This window comes from Ranitomeya imitator, chromosome 10 (assembly GCF_032444005.1).
Source record: "Ranitomeya imitator isolate aRanImi1 chromosome 10, aRanImi1.pri, whole genome shotgun sequence".
Lineage (NCBI taxonomy): Eukaryota > Metazoa > Chordata > Amphibia > Anura > Dendrobatidae > Ranitomeya > Ranitomeya imitator.
The window spans coordinates 136,063,883-136,083,775 of NC_091291.1; the positions used below are offsets into that span (position 1 = coordinate 136,063,883).

Genomic DNA, 19,893 nt, shown 5'->3' on the forward strand with positions numbered 1-19,893 from the left:
AAGTATAACTGGTTTAATTTGTCAATGGGTTTCAAGGTATATAAACTTCTTCTTCAGGACAACCACAATAGCAAAAGTGTTTGTCCTGACTAAGTTTATATACTTCAAAACGCATTGACAAATTAAATCACTTATACTCAGATTGGCATTGTTCATCTTTCCCATAAGGCAATGCAGAATTTACAAATTTGTTTCTCCATTACCTGCCTATTTATCCTCTCGTGAGTCTGCAGCAGATTTAAGCATTATCAATAGTTGTGTACACACAACCCGATCAGGTGAGCCCCATAATGCAACTCTTTTAATATTGTTACCCATATAAGACCCTATTTCCAATTTATGTCATCCCAGTCGTTCTTTTGTTTGGGTCTTTAAAGAAAGGAAAATAATACTTTTCGTTTGGTCAATACTTTCATCATAGATAATTGATAATTTAGAACTCAATCATAGTCTTCCTGTGAAAAAAGAAACAGGGAAACACCAAGTGCAATAGGGTCTTATCTGATGGGCAAATTTGTATGTGTGAGAGGCAAATAGCTGCTCACTTTTTGTAGTTGTTTAACCCACAACTAAGGATTAACAGCCGTTGTAATACCCTTAGGATGGAAGATGCTGCCTTTCTACGTGCTAAACATGTAGGGTGGGGACTCGGCCATGGTGCTTGAGCATCCTCGATCCTCGATCGAATACCGAGCGTGTCCGAGTACATCAATGCTTCATCGATTATCAAGCATTGGTGAGTACGGTAGGTCATCACTACAAAATAATAATTCTTATTGCTTGTGTCACAAACACATATCAAAAAAATAACTTGTGCAAAATCTACACCCTGCGCAGCTATAAAGACATCATAAAGCTGGATTGATACAAAAATATATTTTATTAGATTTTTCACTGCCAAAAAGTAAATTCAAGAATTCTGTGTACTCCTGAAGAGCTAGTCATTAATGGGTTAAGCCACTTGTTATTGTTACATTTTAACATTTGATGATCTTTCAAATTCCAATTAAATGTAGGATCATATGATTCTCTAAAGCAACATAAGAACTCATGTTATGATAAGTAAATGTAATCCTTAGTAACATGCTTTGTTAATCCATTCTTACTGATTATATAAGACCTCGAGCACCAGTGCAAAAAAAGTCACCAGTCTGTAATACAAGATTAGACAATGGATTCCAGCACCTGTAAGCGCTACCATGAGGATGAATTTGATTCCAGAGAAAATCTGGAGAATTATTTTTCAAATAAACCTGATATGGTCTTTCGAGAGGATTCCTTGATATTTCCCATTGAAAATCTTACAAAAACTTTCACAGAGGGTATGTATCTAATTCTTTGTGAGTTTAATTAGTTTAATAAGATACAAAATAAGCAAACTTGGTTATATGGGGTTTGGGTAATAAAAGAGGTAAAAACACACTGCTCAAGGCATATCCACCAAATGGAGCATAGCAAAGCTCTAGTTACTAGAAGAATGTTAGCTCGCAAGGGCAGGGTCCTCGCCCCTCTGTATCAATCTGTAATTGTTAGTTTGCTTACTGTAAGTGATATCTGTAACTTGTATGTAACCCCTTCCCATGTACAGCACCATGGAATCAATGGTGCTATATAACAAAATAATAATAATAATTACAAACAATGAAGAATATAGAGGCTTTAGGGTTAATAGTTTCAGTGTTTTCCCCTCCGTGTTCCACAGCACTTTAGAAAACACAGTGATTGTGATAACATGATCATTTAAGAATTACAATTTCGGCTGGTACATTCACATGTGCAAATTTTCAGATGCAAATTTTGATAAACATCTAGAGAAAATCCACAACAAAATTTTCAGGTGTTTCATATGGACTTTCTATGGATTTTGTTGTGTATTTGTCATAGAGTAATCCCTTGAATTTATAATAATTATTAATTATTATTATAACACCATTTATTCCATGGCACTTTACATGTGAGGAGGTTTATACATAATAAAAACAAGTACAATAATCTTAAACAATACAAGACACGACTGGTACAGTAGGAGAGAGGACCCTACCAGCGAGGGCTCACAATCTACAAGGGATGGGTGAGGATACAGTAGGCGAGAGTAGAGCTGGTCATGCAGCGGTTTGGTCGATCGGTGGTTACCTCAGGTTGTAGGCTTGTCGGAAGTGGTAGGTCTGCAGGTTCTTTTTGAAGGTTTCGATGGTAGGCGAGAGTCTGATATGTTGTGGTAGAGTTTCAGAGTAGAGGTGATGCGCAAGAGAAATCTTGTATGCAATTGTGGGAAGAGGAGATAAGAGGGGAGTAGAGAAGGAGATCTTGTGAGGATCGGAGGTTGCGTGCAGGTAAGTAATGGGAGACAAGGTCACAGATGTATGGAGAAGACAGGTTGTGGATGGCTTTGTATGTCATGGTTAAGGTTTTGTACTGGAGTCTCTGGGCAATGGGGAGCCAGTGAAGGGATTGATAGAGGGGAGAGGCCAGGGAATAGCTGGGAGACAGGTGGATTAGTCAGGCAGCAGAGTTTAGAATAGATTGGAGGGGTGTGAGAGTGTTCAAGGGGAGGCCACAGAGCAGGAGGTTGCCCGTAGTCAAGAAGATGATGAGGGCATGGACTAGGGTTTTTTCAGATTCTTGGTTTAGGAATGTATGGATCCATGAAATATTTTTGATTTGAAGGCGGCAGGAAGTGGAAAGGGCTTGGATATGTGGTTTAAAGTAGAGATCAGTGTCAAGGATTACCCCAAGTCAGCGAGCTTGTGGGACTGGGGAGAGTGGGCAGCCATTTACTGTAATGGATAGGTTCGTTGGGGGTGAATTCTGTTTTGCCCATGTAAAGTTTTTGAAGTCTAATGGAGAAGAAGGATGAAATAGCGGACAGGCATTGAGGGATTCTGGTTAGTAGGGTGGTGATACTGAAAGCCGTGAGATTCTATGAGCTGTCCCAGGCCAAAGGTGTAAATGGAGAAGAGCAGGGGCCCTAGGATTGAACTTGCCGGACCTCGACAGATAGGGGGTAAGGTGAGGAGGTCGTGTGTGAGTGTGAGACGCTGAATGTCCGGTCTGTTAGGTATGACGAGATCCAGGATAGGGTCAAGTCTGTGATGCCAAGGGATGAGAGGGTCTGTAATAATAGAGAACAGTCCACTGTGTCAAAGGCAGAGGACAGGTCCAGGAGGAGGACAGAGAAGTGTCGCTTGATCTTGGCGGTTAATAGGTCATTGGTGACCTTAGTTAGGGCAGCTTCAGTGGAGTGACAGTAATCCAGATTGTAAGTGGTTCGAAGAGGGAGCAGGAAGAGAAATGGGAGGATAGTTCAAGATGGCCTTGTTCTTCCTGTAGTTTTGAGGTATAGGGGAGAAGTGATAAAGGGCGTTAGCTTGACACAGAGGATGGGTCAAGAGAGGGCTTTTTGTCATGATCCCAATGGCAGGGGATCACTAAAGGACAAGCACAGATACAAACAAGCTCTAGGGCGATGGAACCTGAGCTGACCGCGACCCTGAACCTAACACACAAATAAAAGTAGCCGGGGAACGTGCCTACGATGATCCTAGACGTCTCGCTCCAGCCGAAGATCTAACTTCCCCTATTAGAAGAAACACAGACCTCTCTTGCCTCCAGAGAAATACCCCACAGAAATAGCAGCCCCCCACATATAATGACGGTGAAATGAGAGGAAAGCACATACGCAGTATGAAAACAGTTTCAGCAAAATGAGGCCCGCTAAAGCTAGATAGCAGAGGATACAAAAGTGAACTGCGCGGTCAGCGAAAAACCCTTCAAAAAACCATCCTGAAATTACTTGAACTCATGTGCCAACTCATGGTACATGAGGAGCAATTTCAGCCCACTAGAGCAACCAGCAGCAAAGAATCACATATCTGCAGGCTGGACTAAAAAACCAAATAAAGCAAAACACCAAAACAGGAAAATCCAAACTTAGCTTGACCAGAAGGTTCTAGGAGCAGGGAGCAGAGGTAACAAGACACACTGGATACATTGATAACCGGCGAGGAAATGCCAGCAAAGCCAGGTTAAATAGGAAACTCCCATATCCTGATGGAACAGGTGGAACCCAGAGACCCAGGAAAGACAAGTCACCCAGTACCATCAGTAACCACCAGAGGGAGCCCAAAAACAGAACTCACAACAGTACCCCCCCTTGAGGAGGGGTCACCGAACCCTCACGAGAACCACCAGGGCGACCAGGATGAGCCCTATGAAAAGCGCGAACCAAATCATCAGCATGAACATCCGAGGCAACCACCCAAGAATTATCCTCCTGACCATAACCCTTCCACTTGACCAAATACTGGAGTTTCCGTCTGGAAACACGAGAATCCAAGATCTTCTCCACAACATACTCCAATTCTCCCTCCACCAGCACTGGAGCAGGAGGCTCAAGCGAAGGAACAACAGGTACCTCATACTTCCGCAACAACGACCGATGGAACACATTATGAATAGCAAACGATGCCGGGAGATCCAAACGAAACGACACAGGGTTAAGAATTTCCAAGATCCTATAAGGACCGATGAACCGAGGCTTGAACTTAGGAGAAGAGACCCTCATAGGAACAAAACGAGAAGACAACCACACCAAGTCCCCAACAAGAAGTCGAGGACCCACGCGGCGACGGCGATTAGCAAACTGCTGAGCCTTCTCCTGGGACAACTTCAAATTGTCCACCACATGACTCCAAATCCGATGCAACCTATCCACCACCATGTCCACTCCAGGACAATCAGAAGGTTCCACCTGACCAGAGGAAAAACGAGGATGAAACCCCGAATTACAAAAGAAAGGAGAAACCAAGGTAGCAGAACTAGCCCGATTATTAAGGGCAAACTCGGCCAGCGGCAAAAAGGTAACCCAGTCATCCTGATCAGCAGAAACAAAACACCTTAAATAAGTTTCCAAGGTCTGATTAGTTCGTTCAGTCTGGCCATTCGTCTGAGGATGGAATGCAGACGAAAAGGACAAATCAATGCCCATCTTAGCACAGAACGTCCGCCAAAATCTAGACACAAACTGGGATCCCCTGTCAGAAACGATGTTCTCAGGAATCCCATGCAAACGAACCACATTCTGAAAAAACAGAGGGACCAACTCAGAGGAGGAAGGTAACTTAGGCAAGGGTACAAGATGAATCATTTTAGAAAAGCGATCACACACAACCCAGATGACGGACATTTTTTGAGAAACAGGGAGATCCGAAATAAAGTCCATGGAAATGTGCGTCCAAGGCCTCTTCGGGATAGGCAAAGGTGACAACAATCCACTGGCCCGAGAACAGCAAGGCTTAGCCCGAGCACAAACCTCACAAGACTGTACAAAAGAACGCACATCCCTCGACAAGGAAGGCCACCAAAAAGACCTGGCCACCAAGTCTCTAGTACCAAATATTCCAGGATGACCTGCCAACGCAGAAGAATGGACCTCGGAGATGACTCTACTGGTCCAATTATCCGGAACAAACAGTCTCTCAGGCGGACAACGATCAGGTTTACCCGCCTGAAACTCCTGCAAAGCACGTCGCAAGTCTGGGGAGACAGCAGACAAAATCACCCCATCCCTAAGGATACCAGAGGGCTCAGAATTTCCAAGGGAGTCAGGCACAAAACTCCTAGAAAGAGCATCCGCCTTCACATTCTTTGAACCTGGCAGGTATGAAACCACAAAATTGAAACGAGAGAAAAACAGTGACCAACGAGCCTGTCTAGGATTCAGACACCTGGCAGACTCAAGGTAAATCAAATTTTTGTGATCAGTCAAGACCACCACACGATGTCTAGCACCCTCTAGCCAATGACGCCACTCCTCAAATGCCCACTTCATGGCCAAAAGTTCCCGATTACCAACATCATAATTCCGCTCAGCCGGCGAAAACTTTCTAGAAAAAAACGCGCATGGCTTCATCACTGAGCCATCGGAGCTTCTCTGTGACAAAACCGCCCCCGCTCCAATCTCGGAAGCATCAACCTCAACCTGAAAAGGGAGCGAAACATCTGGCTGACGCAACACAGGAGCAGAAGAAAACCGGCGCTTAACTTCCTGAAAGGCCTCCACAGCCGCAGGAGACCAATTAGCAACATCAGCACCCTTCTTAGTCAAATCCGTCAAAGGCTTAACAACACTAGAAAAATTAGTTATAAAACGACTATAGAAATTAGCAAAGCCCAAGAACTTCTGTAGACTCTTAAGAGATGTAGGCTGCGTCCAGTCACAAATAGCCTGAACCTTGACGGGATCCATCTCAATAGTAGAAGGGGAAAAAATATACCCCAAGAAAGAAATCTTCTGGACTCCAAAGAGACACTTTGAGCCTTTTACAAACAAGGAATTGGCCCGCAGGACCTGAAACACCTTCCTGACCTGCTGAACATGAGACTCCCAGTCATCAGAAAAAACCAAAATATCATCCAAATACACAATCATAAATTTATCCAGATATTCACGGAAAATATCGTGCATAAAGGACTGGAAGACTGAAGGAGCATTAGAAAGTCCGAAAGGCATTACCAAATACTCAAAATGGCCCTCAGGCGTATTAAATGCGGTTTTCCACTCATCACCTTGCTTTATTCGTATAAGATTATACGCACCCCGAAGATCAATCTTAGTGAACCATTTAGCCCCCTTAATGCGAGCAAACAAATCAGTCAACAATGGCAAAGGATACTGATATTTTACGGTAATCTTATTCAAAAGACGATAATCTATACAAGGCCTCAAGGAACCATCTTTTTTGGCCACGAAAAAAAAACCTGCTCCCAAAGGGGACAAAGATGGACGGATATGTCCCTTTTCCAAGGACTCCTTAACATAATCCCGCATAGCAGTATGCTCTGGCACTGACAGATTGAACAAACGACCTTTAGGAAATTTACTGCCTGGAATTAAATTTATAGCACAATCGCAATCCCTGTGAGGAGGAAGCGAACTGAGCTTAGGCTCCTCAAAAACATCCCGATAGTCAGACAAAAACACAGGAATCTCAGAAGGAGTAGATGAAGCGATAGAAATCGGAGGTGCATCATCATGAACCCCCTGACAACCCCAGCTTAACACAGACATCGATTTCCAGCCAAGGACTGGATTATGAGTTTGTAACCATGGCAGACCAAGCACTAGGACATCATGCAAATTATACAGTACCAGGAAGCGAATCACCTCCTGATGAACAGGAGTCATACGCATGGTCACTTGTGTCCAGTACTGAGGTTTATTCATAGCCAAAGGTGTAGAGTCAATTCCCTTCAAAGGAATAGGGACTTCCAGAGGCTCCAGACTAAACCCACAGCGATTGGCAAATGACCAATCCATAAGACTCAGGGCAGCGCCTGAATCCACATAGGCATCGACGGAAATGGATGATAATGAACAAATCAGAGTCACAGACAGAATGAACTTAGACTGTAAAGTACTAATGGCAACAGACTTATCAACCTTTTTTGTGCGTTTAGAGCATGCTGATATAACATGAGCTGAATCACTGCAATAAAAGCACAACCTTTTTTTCCGCCTATAATTTTGCCGTTCACTTCTGGACTGAATTCTATCACATTGCATTATCTCAGGTGACGGTTCAGACGACACCGCCAAATGATGCACAGGTTTGCGCTCCCGTAAACGCCGATCAATCTGAATAGCCATAGCCATAGACTCATTCAGACCAGTAGGCGCAGGGAACCCCACCATAACATCTTTAATGGCCTCAGAAAGGCCATCTCTGAACTTTGCAGCCAGGGCGCACTCATTCCACTGAGTAAGCACCGACCACTTCCGAAATTTTTGACAATAAATTTCTGCTTCATCTTGCCCCTGAGAGAGGGCCAACAAAGCTTTTTCAGCCTGAATCTCTTGGTTAGGTTCCTCATAGAGCAAACCCAATGCCAGAAAAAACGCATCCGCATTAAGCAACGCAGGGTCCCCTGGTGCCAATGCAAATGCCAAATCCTGAGGGTCACCCCGCAGGAAAGATATAATAATCTTGACTTGCTGAGCAGGGTCTCCAGAGGAGCGAGATTTCAAAGAAAGAAACAACTTGCAATTGTTCCTAAAATTCAGAAAACGAGATCTATCTCCAGAAAAAAACTCTGGGACAGGAATTCTAGGTTCAGACATAGGAGCATGTACAACAAAATCCTGTATATTTTGAACCTTAGCGGCAAGATTATTCAGGCTGGAAGCCAAACTCTGGACGTCCATGATAAACAGCTGGGATCAGAGCCATTCAAAGATTAAGAGGAGGAGGAAGTAGCCAGGCTGCAATAAGGCTAGGCAGCAAACTCTGAGGGAAAGAGAAAAAAAAAAAAAAAAAAAACTTCCTCAGACTACTTATCCTCCTACTTCAGCCAATACAATTAACACTTTGTGGGCCGGTTATACTGTCATGATCCCAATGGCAGGGGATCACTAAAGGACAAGCACAGATACAAACAAGCTCTAGGGCGATGGAACCTGAGCTGACCGCGACCCTGAACCTAACACACAAATAAAAGTAGCCGGGGAACGTGCCTACGATGATCCTAGATGTCTCGCTCCAGCCGAAGATCTAACTTCCCCTATTAGAAGAAACACAGACCTCTCTTGCCTCCAGAGAAATACCCCACAGAAATAGCAGCCCCCCACATATAATGACGGTGAAATGAGAGGAAAGCACATACGCAGTATGAAAACAGTTTCAGCAAAATGAGGCCCACTAAAGCTAGATAGCAGAGGATACAAAAGTGAACTGCGCGGTCAGCGAAAAACCCTTCAAAAAACCATCCTGAAATTACTTGAACTCATGTGCCAACTCATGGTACATGAGGAGCAATTTCAGCCCACTAGAGCAACCAGCAGCAAAGAATCACATATCTGCAGGCTGGACTAAAAAACCAAATAAAGCAAAACACCAAAACAGGAAAATCCAAACTTAGCTTGACCAGAAGGTTCTAGGAGCAGGGAGCAGAGGTAACAAGACACACTGGATACATTGATAACCGGCGAGGAAATGCCAGCAAAGCCAGGTTAAATAGGAAACTCCCATATCCTGATGGAACAGGTGGAACCCAGAGACCCAGGAAAGACAAGTCACCCAGTACCATCAGTAACCACCAGAGGGAGCCCAAAAACAGAACTCACAACAGCTTTTTGAGGATAGGTGTGATTGAAGCATGTTTAAAGCTTGAGGGGAAAACACCAGTTGTTAGTGATAGGTTGAAGAGATGGGTTAGGGTTGAGATGAAGACTGTGGCGAGGTTTGGGATGAAGTGCGATGGGATCGGGTCAAGTGCACAGGTGGTGAGATGTGATCTTGAGAGCAGAGTGGAGAGTCGATCTGTAATGGTGAAGTTGATTTTGGAGGTGGAGGGCTGGGAAGTTGGGAGGAAGGGCTCTGGGGGTTGTCGACTAAAACTGTCTCTGATGTTATCAATCTTCTGCTTGAAAAATGAGGCAAAGTCTTCAAACTGAGATGAGTGGGGAGTGAGGAGGTGCTGGGGGATGGAGGAGAGAATTGAAGGTGGTGAATAACTGTTTAGGGTTGTGAGACAGGAAGGATATGAGAGATGAGAAGTAGGTTTATTTAGCTGTGGCGAGTGTGGCCTTGAAAGTAGTGAGGGACTGTTTGAATGCGATGAAGTGCTCATTGGAGTGGAATCTTTTCCATCTCCGCTCAGCAACCCTGGAAGCTCGCCTCAGTTCTTTGGTCAGGCTGGTGTGCCAGGGCTGTCTGAAGATTTTGCGAGCTTTGGTATGTGTGAGAGGGGCAACAGATTCCAAAGCTACAGCTATTATGGAGGTTGGCGGGGGAGTAGATGCGCACAGAGTGCACCTCAAAGGAAGGGAGGGTAATAGAGGGTGGTAATTGGATTGGGTGAAGGAGCAGTTATCTGATAGGAGAAAATCAACTCCTCCACCATGCTTGCTGCTGGAGCGGGGTGTGTGAGAAAGGTGGAATCCACCATAAGAAAGTGCAGCAGGAGAGGCTGTGTCAGAAGGGGTGAGCCAGGTTTCAGTGATGGCGAGGAGGAAAAGTTTGGTAGTAACAGAAAGATCATGGATGTAGGAAAGCTTGTTGCAGACAGAGCAAGTGTTCCGCAGAGCTCCTGTTAGTGGGACTGGGGAAGCGGGGACTGGGCAAATGGGTATAAGGTTAGAGAGGTTCCGAAAATTTGAGATAGAGCATGGATGGAAGGTAGAAATGACTGTGGTGATCTGGTAAGGAGGACCAGAATTTGGAGAGATATTACCAGTAGGGTTGAGCGAAACGGATCGTTCATTTTCAAAAGTCGCCGACTTTTGGCAAAGTCGGGTTTCATGAAACCCGACCCGATCCCTGTGTGGGGTCGGCCATGCGGTACGCGACTTTCACGCCAAAGTCGCGTGTCGTATGACGCGCTTGGCGCCATTTTTCAGCCAATGAAGGAGCGTGGGCAGAGTGATGACATAAGTCTTAGGGGCGTGGACGCCTATCGTCATCTTGTCGCTTGTGCGCTGTAGCGATTTGAAATGTGTAACACCAGCTTTTCTGTTCAGGGACGGAGGAGAGAGAGAGAGAGAAAAAAAAAATTCCCATTGACTTTGCATTGGGTTTCGTGTTTTGGTCGATCCCCGACTTTTCGCCATAATCGGCCGATTTCACTCGACTCGACTTTTGAGATAGTCGGGTTTCGCGAAACCCGGCTCGACCCTAAAAAAGTAAAAGTCGCTCAACCCTAATTACCAGCAGTGAGAAGGCGCAGAGAAAGTGTTAGCAGGTGGGAGCAGGAGAAGGCATGAGGTGGCTGTCTGTGTTTGGAGACAGAGGATTGAATTTTGAGGAACAGTTCTGAGGAGGAGGTGAGATGGATGGGGAGGATTGAAGTAGAGATGAACAGTTCCTTACTAGGAGTAGGGATTAGGGGAGTTAGCAGAAAGTGAAGGATTATAGGGGTGAAAGTGAAAACAAACAAAAACACTGTTTACTGTGACTGTATCCAGTTCCCTTCAGTTCCCTTCTGGTTCAATTCTGGAATGAATTCTGATCTTCACACATGTATGATATACACTTCAGGCTAAAGTCTTGGCAGACTTCTGCTATGCAATTTATGTGCTACAAAGTGCATTCAGGTGTGAAGCAGAGTGGAGTGGTCTCTGTTCATCTTGGTCAGAGAATTAAGAGTGGACCAGATGCATACAATCAAGCCAAAGTAAACAAGATCATAAATAACACTGGGGTAATGCAGGGGTTAGCTGAAAGATATACCATGTGAATACTAAGAGCAGAGGTAAGAGTCTGTGTGGAAAGTTGGGTGACGTACCAGGTGGGGATTATATGCACTTCATACAGACAGACAAAGCATGAAAGCTGGGTGGATGAGCATACCAGGTGGGGATTATATGCACTTCATATAGACAGACAAAGCAGGAAAGCTGGGTGGATGAGCATACCAGGTGGGGATTATATGCACTTCATATAGACAAAGCAGGAAAGCTGGGTGGATGAGCATACCAGGTGGGGATTATATGCACTTCACATAAACAGACAAAGCAGGAAAGCTGGGTGGATGAGCATATCAGCCCTATTTGCCCTATAGATTAAAAATATGCTGTAAAATTCTGCACTGCAGGTCAATTTGTGCTCTAAATGGTATTTAAAGCATGTCTGTAAGGCTTCTTGAAAATTATCTTAGACATCCTATTACTTTGAATGAGCAATGTGTGCTTCAAGAATAACCATTGCTTTATTTTTTTCTTGAAATCAATGGTACACATGAAAATACAGCAGACTCAATGTCTCCTATGTGATGTACATACACAAGTACCATTGTCTCTTATGTGATGTATATGGCTGTCTCAGTGTCTCCTGCGTGATGCACAAATACAAATTCCAGTGTCTCCTATATTATCTATAATGCTGTCTCTGTGTCTCCTATATGATGTATACAACAGTCTCAGTGTCTCCTATGTGAAGTATGTTGCAGAGTAACAGTTTATCTTATGGTTACCATTTTTAAAGTTTCTCCGAATAGTGCTCAAATCATATGAAACATAACCTTTAGTATATCTCAATAAAACTTTTAAATAGTAGAATCAACACCCCATACTATGATATTCCAAAGACATACTGATAGGGAATTTAGATTGTGAGCCCCAACGGGGACAGCAACGATAATGTATGAAAACTGTAAAGCGCTGCGGAATATGTTAGCGCTATATAAAAAATAAAGATTATTATTATTTATTATTATTATATGGGTCTGCTAATATATGGGTAAATAAGGAAGAGGAATATTTAACCCAACGGCTGCCGTCACACTAGCAGTATTTGGTCAGTATTTTACATCAGTATTTGTAAGCCAAAACCAGGAGTGGGTGATAAATGCAGAAGTGGTGCATATGTTTCTATTATACTTTTCCTCTAATTGTTCCATTCCTGGTTTTGGTTTACAAATACTGATGTAAAATACTGACCAAATACTGCTAGTGTGACGGCAGCCTAATAGGTTACTATAATATCCCTTCCTACCAGAGGAAGTTGGCACCCTATAACCTGCGCATTGGCGCCCTCGCTCAACGTAGACTCTCCCTCCCTTTTCCTAGAAAACCCGTTTATTGAATTCACAGAAAGAAAATAGTAGAACATTTTTGTATTTGGGCAAATCAGACTTTTTTGTAAATAATTAATGGTGGTGTTTAAACCTTCTGCTCTGCGAGTTTGGCACACAAATTAAAAATGGCAATATTGGGTGCAGCGATAATACAAGGCACAGTGACAGATGGAAAAAGATTAATGCTGTGGCACAAACTATTAAAAGTCTGCACTATAATTAGCATTAGTGTTTAAAACTGTTAGTTTGACGTAGAAAAAACAGTAGCAGTCAAACAACGCACAGTGTTAGATGCCAAAAAAAGTTATGCTATGGCAAACAAAATTTTAACAGTCTGAACTACAAATACAAATGGGGGGTTCAGTCTGCTTGCTTGATGCAGAATGTTCTAAAAAGCAATACACAGACTCCGCACAAGGGACTTCAGACATATATACCATCATGATCGGCTGTGCTATAACTGCTGCTGTAAGTCATTATGGGGAGACCTGCCAGGTGATGTGATCTATCTTCTCTACCTCATACTGTCTGAAATTAACCAAGAATTATTCTGATTCATAAACTTCAGAGAATTTTGTAAAATTTGGGTCTATTTTGTTTTATGCAAAATTGATTTTTGCTTCGTTAAGATTTTTATGATGAAGAAAAGATACATTTTGGGTGGATTTTGCAGCAGAATTATGCACTTGGAAGCAGATTTACCATATCGTCTTGTTGGGTTGAGGAAACCTTTCTAACAAAAAGTTCTTCAATATTTAATTTCAACATTCTGCCTGCCCATTGGACAAGCAGTCTCTATTCTGTGGCATCTATCATTTTACATGTACATGAGTCCTGCTGTTTATTACAGATCCTGAGCCGGCACCGTGTGACTGCAGTAAGTGTTCGGCACCTATGAAAGCAGCCTTCCGTTTGTACAGTCAATATATGATGTACCGTAATTGCAGGAAGGGGCTAACGAAAATGGATTGAAAGTTCTGTTTTGATTTTCCCATTCAGTATTCAATGACACAATTTGACTATTATTCTGACTTTTCCACCTTTATGTATGTTTTAATATTTCAATTTTTTTTCTGCAGGTCATGTTAAAGGCGATATCTTGATTGACCTCACTGTTGGTTCTATGGTTCATCATTTGTTTGCAGCCTGTGACTTTTTCAAGCACATCATAGTGCTGAAGATGAGAGACAGATGCATCATGGAGATGAAAAGATGGGTGGACTCACGTACAGGAGCGTTTGATTGGAACCATGCCACACAACTTCATGTAGATAGTGTGGGAAAGAGGTGATGTATATGTCCTAAAATTAGGAAAACCCTCTTATGTCATTTTTTATTACAAAAGATATAAAAGCAGTTCTTAGTGTAATATCTTAAATATCTATGGTTTCCCTGATGGTACAATGATGGTTTGTTCAAACTGAAATTTTAGATCTCAGTAGGAAAGTCTACATTTGTCCAATCAGGACTAAATTCTCAACGTTCGTAGCTGTAGAATAAAAGGCCTTGTTGGGAGGGTACAGTAAGGCTGTGTTCGTATAATATTTGGGTTAGAGGTAAAAACTAGGAGCATCACAATCCTCAGCTCTAGTGTTGAGCGACTTTTACTTTTATAGGATCGGGCCGGGTTTCACGAAACCTGACTTTTTCAAAAGTCGCGAGCGGTCACATGGGCGGTCGCGCGACCAATCACAAGCCGCGACGTCACCACGACGTCACCGCAAGGTCCTGGAAGCGCTGATTCGAAGGAAGGAAGGTTCCCGGTTAGTACCAGGGCGCGTCCGAGGGTGAGTATAGCGATATTTTTTATTTTTATTCTTTATTTTACACATAAATCTGAATTCCGATACCAATTCCCGATATCTTAAACATATCGGGAATCGGTATCGGAATTCCGATTCCAGATTCAGAAGATCGACGACTTCATGGCCGACCCCACACAGGGGTCGGGTCAGGTTTCATGAAACCCGACTTTAGCAAAAGGCGGCGACTTCTGAAAATTGCCGACCCGTTTCGCTCAACCCTACTCAGCTCTATTGAATATCCAACATATTCAGCTGATCCCCTATATAGAGGCAAATGGTTGCCATTGACCAAATTGCAAAAATTAGTTTTCCAAGATATAATTTTTGCAGTGGTCATTGTACCAGACAGACCAATTGTAACAGTCTGCCATGCTGGGGACCCTTACCCGTCTCCCATATACCAGTTTGAACAGGGAGAACCCCGTGGATTCTTGGGGTACCTCCCAATAGGCAAACAGGAAGTGAGGCAAGAATTTCTCCCAGTCCCTGTAGGTCCTGGTAAAAGTCCCAATGAGTTGTTTTAACGTCCCGTTAAAGCGTTCACACAACCCATTGGTTTGCAGGTGGTACAGGGCGCTTCTAATGGACTTTACACCGCACAGCTTCCACAGTTGGTTGGTCACCTCTGCTGTAAACTGGGTACCCTGGTCTGAGATAATCTCCCAGGGAAATCCAACCCATGAGAAAACCTGGAGCAGGGCAGCCGCCACCGTCTCTGCCAGTATGTTAGGTAGCGCAACCGCCTCTGGATATCGTGTGGCATAATCTACCATTGTCAATATATAGCTTTTCCCTGATGGACTGGGTTTGGCTAACGGCCCTATCAGATCGACCGCTACTCGGCTAAATGGTTCCTCCACAATGGGGAGGGGGTGTAATTTGGCCTTGCATCGATCTCCCCTCTTGCCAATGGGGACTGCCACAGGTCTGGCAGTATTGACGAACATCATAGGTTACCCCTGGCCAAAAAAAGTTTTTTGTCAGACAATGCCTGGTGCGACTGACGCCGAAGTGCCCGGCCAAGGGTATGTCATGAGAGATTCGCAGTAACTCCTGCCTATACTTCATGGGAACTACCAGCTGTTGTTTTATAGTGGGGCTCGTCCCTGTGTGGTGCTGCTCTGTGATCCGGTAGAGGAGTCCCTGCTTCCATATAAACTGTTCCCCTTCCAGTACCCCTCTCCCCTCCTGTGCCTTCCCACGTTATCCCTCCAATGAAGGATCCTCAAGTAATCCCTCTTAAATTCATCTGGGGTGGCCCAAGGAATGTGTCTGGCTATGAGAATATGTGTAGGGCTGGGATGTCTTACCTGGGCCTCCTATGAGTGTGATTCCGCCTCCACACCTCGAGCTTGTCTCCGGGTGGTCACAGGATATGTCTCAGCCAGAGGGTCAACCGAGAAGGCAGACAACATGGGCCCCAAGTCATTTCCTAGCAAGACGTCTGCAGGCAAATCCTCCATCAAGCCAACCTCAACAAGGCCATCCCTGACTCCCCAGTTCAGGTGAATCCTGGCAGTGGGCAGTCGATGTATGGCTCCTCCTGCTACACAGACTGCCACTGTCGGGTCCGTCTTCTCTTGGTCCTGGACGAGATGAGGCTTCACAAGGGTCAAAGTTGCCCCTGAATCTCTTAGTCCCTGCATACGTTTCCCATTAATCCACATGACCTGTCGATGCTGTTGTCGATTATCTGCCCGAGCTGCCTGCACGGGGTCTATTTCATGCAGCACTTCCCCCATCTCTTCCACCCCTTGGTTAATCGTAGTCGCCAATGCCGGGTCAGCTTTGCCTTGGTAGCAGTGTACAGCCACCCGGCTGAAGGTAGCTGTTCCCGCCTTTGGCCACTGGGTATGCTGAGTCCAGTTGGGACATTGTCTTTGCAGTTGGCCCAGCTGACGGCAGGTGTGGCATCGCGCCCCAGGGGAACTGTGGCAGGCCGGGTTTCTAGCTGGTCCCCCTACAATTTTCGGTGGTTTGGGCCCCTCCAGGTCCATGGGCGGACCCCTAGTGACCATCATTGATCCGGACAACTGAGGCCTCCTGGCATCATGATGTTCATCGGCCAGACGAGTGGCTTCCTCAAGAGTCGTTGGCCGCCTGTCCCGAAGCCATTCCTGTGTCTCGAGGGTTAGTCCATTAAAGAATCGTTCTAACAAGACCAGCTGGAGGACGTCCTCCTTAGTGGTTGCTTGGCTCCCTTGTACCCACTGTAGCAGTGACCGCCGTATTTTACAGGCCCACTCAGCGTGGGTATCGGTTACTCGTTTTGTAAGTCTGCGGAAATTTTGGCGGTATGCCTCTGGTGTCAGCGCATATTGGGCCAAGATCACTTTTTTGATCCGCTCAGAGTCCATACAGTTCTCATCAGGTACCGTGCGATAGGCGTCCGCTGCCCGGCCTGTCAGCTTGCTGGCCAGAATCTGAACCCGTTCCTCCGGTTTCACTTGATGAAGGGCAGACTGCCGCTCAAAGTCCTGCTGAAAGCGATCAATGTCTTCCTCTGCCTCCCCCAACTGTCGGAAGGCATTATACTGGATCTTTTTGTGGCTTACTGTTGAAGGTACCTGGTCGGAGGCCAGAGCTCCCACTGCTCGCTGACTCTCCTCTCTCCACTCTGCCATCTCCATCTTGGCCAGCTCCACTTTGGTCCACTCTGCCATCTCCATCTTGGCTAGCTCTATCCTAGTCCACTCGGCCATCTTTTCCTTCAGATCAGTATGCACATCAGCCATCACCTCTCGTATGATCTCTACTGCAGGGTTTGGGCCATAGAACGCCAGTCTGTTCTTTACTTCCCTCTGGAATTCAGTCTCCTCCACGTTCACATTGGGGGGCGCTGCAATGTCGTGTTCCATGATGGCTGCTATCAAATCCGCTTTTGTTTTGTTGCTGGCGATTAACCCTCAGGCTTCCACCAGATCTTTTAATGTAATCCACTTTAACTTCTGGTAGTTGTTTTCCATTCATAACTTTCCTCCTGTAGAAGGGGTATCAGATCCCGCTGTCTGCCACCAGTGTAACGGAGTCTGCCGTGCTGGGGTACCTCTTTCAGTACCACCCCATGTTTCAGGAGGTCCACTTTGCTTTGGCTGGAGTCTGAATGAAGGACGCTGGCTGGAACTGCTTGGTTACATGGGCGCATATAAAATCTCACTGCTTCTCCACGTATTTCCAATCTGACAACACTTTATTCACAGGACACAGAATATATAACACAGATACAGAGGGCAGACCAATAGAAAAGCAGCAGGCCAGACATACATTACACTAGCCGCAGGGGGCCGGAGCCTGCCGATATTTACTGTTGGAATTACAAAGGTGGGGGGAGGACAGAAGGGGATATCTTGTCCCCTCTGCCCAGGAGAGCAGCCTGTGGGCTGATGCATCTCACATGGAACCTATTATACATACATATAACTCAACATTTTCTGGGTGCTGTGGGGTTCCGTAACACGTAGCACCAATTTTCTGCACTTTCCTGTTTATTGAAAAAGTTTTGCCAGCATCTAATATATTTAGAGAAAACAATAAAACACTATTCTGGTTTCAGTTAGGAGAATGGGGATCTATTTCTACCTTTACGGCATTTGAAGGGAACAAAACATTTTTTTATCCACAAACTGGGTGAAAATATAATACTTTGTAACCATAAAACTTAGTGCTTCAGTCTTGGTGGAATTCAAATATTTTCCCAACTGGAAGCTGATTATCCAGCACTAACCACTGAGCTCTAATGGCATCCCATTCAATATTGACAGTGAGACGATCACTTTCATCACGTTTCCCATCTCTTTCAGTGACCAGTTACTGGACAAAGAAGGAAAAGTGCGATCAGCCCTTCAACATGTTGTGAAATGTAACCTTGAGAAAGAAGATATGATGGATCCGATCGTCTTACCACCTGCCGATTGTGTCATCAGTGGTTGGCTCCTAGATTATATCTGCAAAAACCAAGATGATTACATGAGATATCTCAGGAAGTTCTCTTCATTGCTGAAACCTGGAGGACGCATTATATTACTTTCATGTTTAGAGAATACATATTTCAAATTCGGGAAAGACAAATTTCATACTTTCAGTTTTGATGCTGATTTTGCCAGGAAAGCTCTAGTTGCAGAAGGTTTTATCATTGACCGCTGTGAGGTTAAGAAAAGAACGGCTGTGAGTGACCTTACTGACTATAAGGCTATGCTATTTATTGCAGCTCACAAAGACAAGTAGGTCTGAGATGTCACAATTTCATTTTCCGTGTTGTATGTGAATCTTAAATTTTATCATTATCCTTAATCTAGTGCGTGATGCAATTGTAAAAAAATCTAACTGATCTGTCAAAACGTGTTAATGATGATCCATTCATATTTACATTTTCCATGACAGAGTTGGATGTTTAGTAATAAAAGTGCACACAATAAAGCAGTTTTAAGGCGACAGACGTCCGATTTACCTGTTTGTGTCCTTTTGAAACATAACATTTCTCACATTTAGTCTAAACTTTGCAAAAATTTACTTATGGACATTGATCATATTGAGTGGGATGTGCCACATACTAAGGCTATGTGCACACGTTGCGGATTAGGCTTAGGAATTTCTGGTGTGGATTCTGCCTTTCCTGGCAGAAAACGCACCTGCAGTTCCGCAGCGTTTTTTGTGCAGTTCTGCAGCATTTTTTGTGCGTTTTTGCTGCGGTTTTCTTGAAGATTTGCTGTGGTTTTTACCCCTGCAGTTTTCTATAATGGAATGGGTACAAAAACGCTGCAGATTCACAAAAAAGAAGTGACATGCTACTTCGTTTAAACCGTAGCGTTTCCGCAGCGGATTTTCCGCAAAGTGTGCACAACATTTTTTTTTCTCATTGATTTACATTGTACTGTAAATCAATTGCGGATCTTCAGCGTTTCTGCACCTCAAAAAACGCTGCGGATCCGCAGAGAATCTGCAACGTGTGCACATACCCTAAATGCATAAAAGCATTAACTGAAATCAGAATAAATCACAGTAAGGGTAGGTGAACAAGTTGCAGATTTGCCTGTGGAATTTTCTGCGCAGATTCTTCCTCTCTTGGCGGAAAATGCAGGCGCATTTCTGATGCTTTTTTTGTGCATTTTTTCATGTTTTTTTATGTGGATTTGTCTGCGTTTTTGTAACCTAAATAAAACTAACATACTTAAAAAAAAAAATTGTGATGTCATTTCTTGTCCAATCTCTTCATTTACATATTCCATTGAAGAATAATGTTTACACATATAGAGATAGATCGATAGATAGATAGATAGATAATATATAGATACATAATGGATAGATAGATATTAAATATATAATAGATGCATCTATAGATAGATAGATGGATATATAGATAGATAATAGATAGATAAATCTATAGATAGGTAAATCTATCTATAGATATATCTATCTATCTAGCAGCACATGTGCATGAATCTAGCTCACTGTTAATCTATGGGACAGCACACATCAGTATTTTTTTCCTCAGGTGTATTCGACGTGTGTGTAAAATTTC

General features: G+C 44.0%; 1 protein-coding gene across 1 annotated transcript; it reads left to right on the plus strand.

The window, feature by feature from the left end:
* Window positions 1–1,095: 1,095 nt before the first annotated feature.
* On the plus strand, window positions 1,096–18,810 carry LOC138652087 (nicotinamide N-methyltransferase-like). The gene is made up of 3 exons (XM_069742816.1): window positions 1,096–1,322; window positions 13,650–13,857; window positions 18,176–18,810. Exons 1-3 carry the CDS (start codon window positions 1,172–1,174, stop codon window positions 18,597–18,599), a joined length of 783 nt encoding a protein of 260 aa, XP_069598917.1. The 5' UTR covers window positions 1,096–1,171; the 3' UTR covers window positions 18,600–18,810.
* The last annotated feature ends 1,083 nt before the right edge of the window (window positions 18,811–19,893 follow it).

Bases quoted from the DNA above. Each gene is read 5' to 3' on its own strand.
- LOC138652087 (XM_069742816.1), top strand. From the start codon at position 1,172: ATGGATTCCAGCACCTGTAAGCGCTACCATGAGGATGAATTTGATTCC. The intron at 1,323-13,649 runs GTATGTATCTAA...TTTTTTCTGCAG, and splicing joins TACAAAAACTTTCACAGAGG to GTCATGTTAAAGGCGATATC. The intron at 13,858-18,175 runs GTGATGTATATG...CATCTCTTTCAG, and splicing joins GTAGATAGTGTGGGAAAGAG to TGACCAGTTACTGGACAAAG.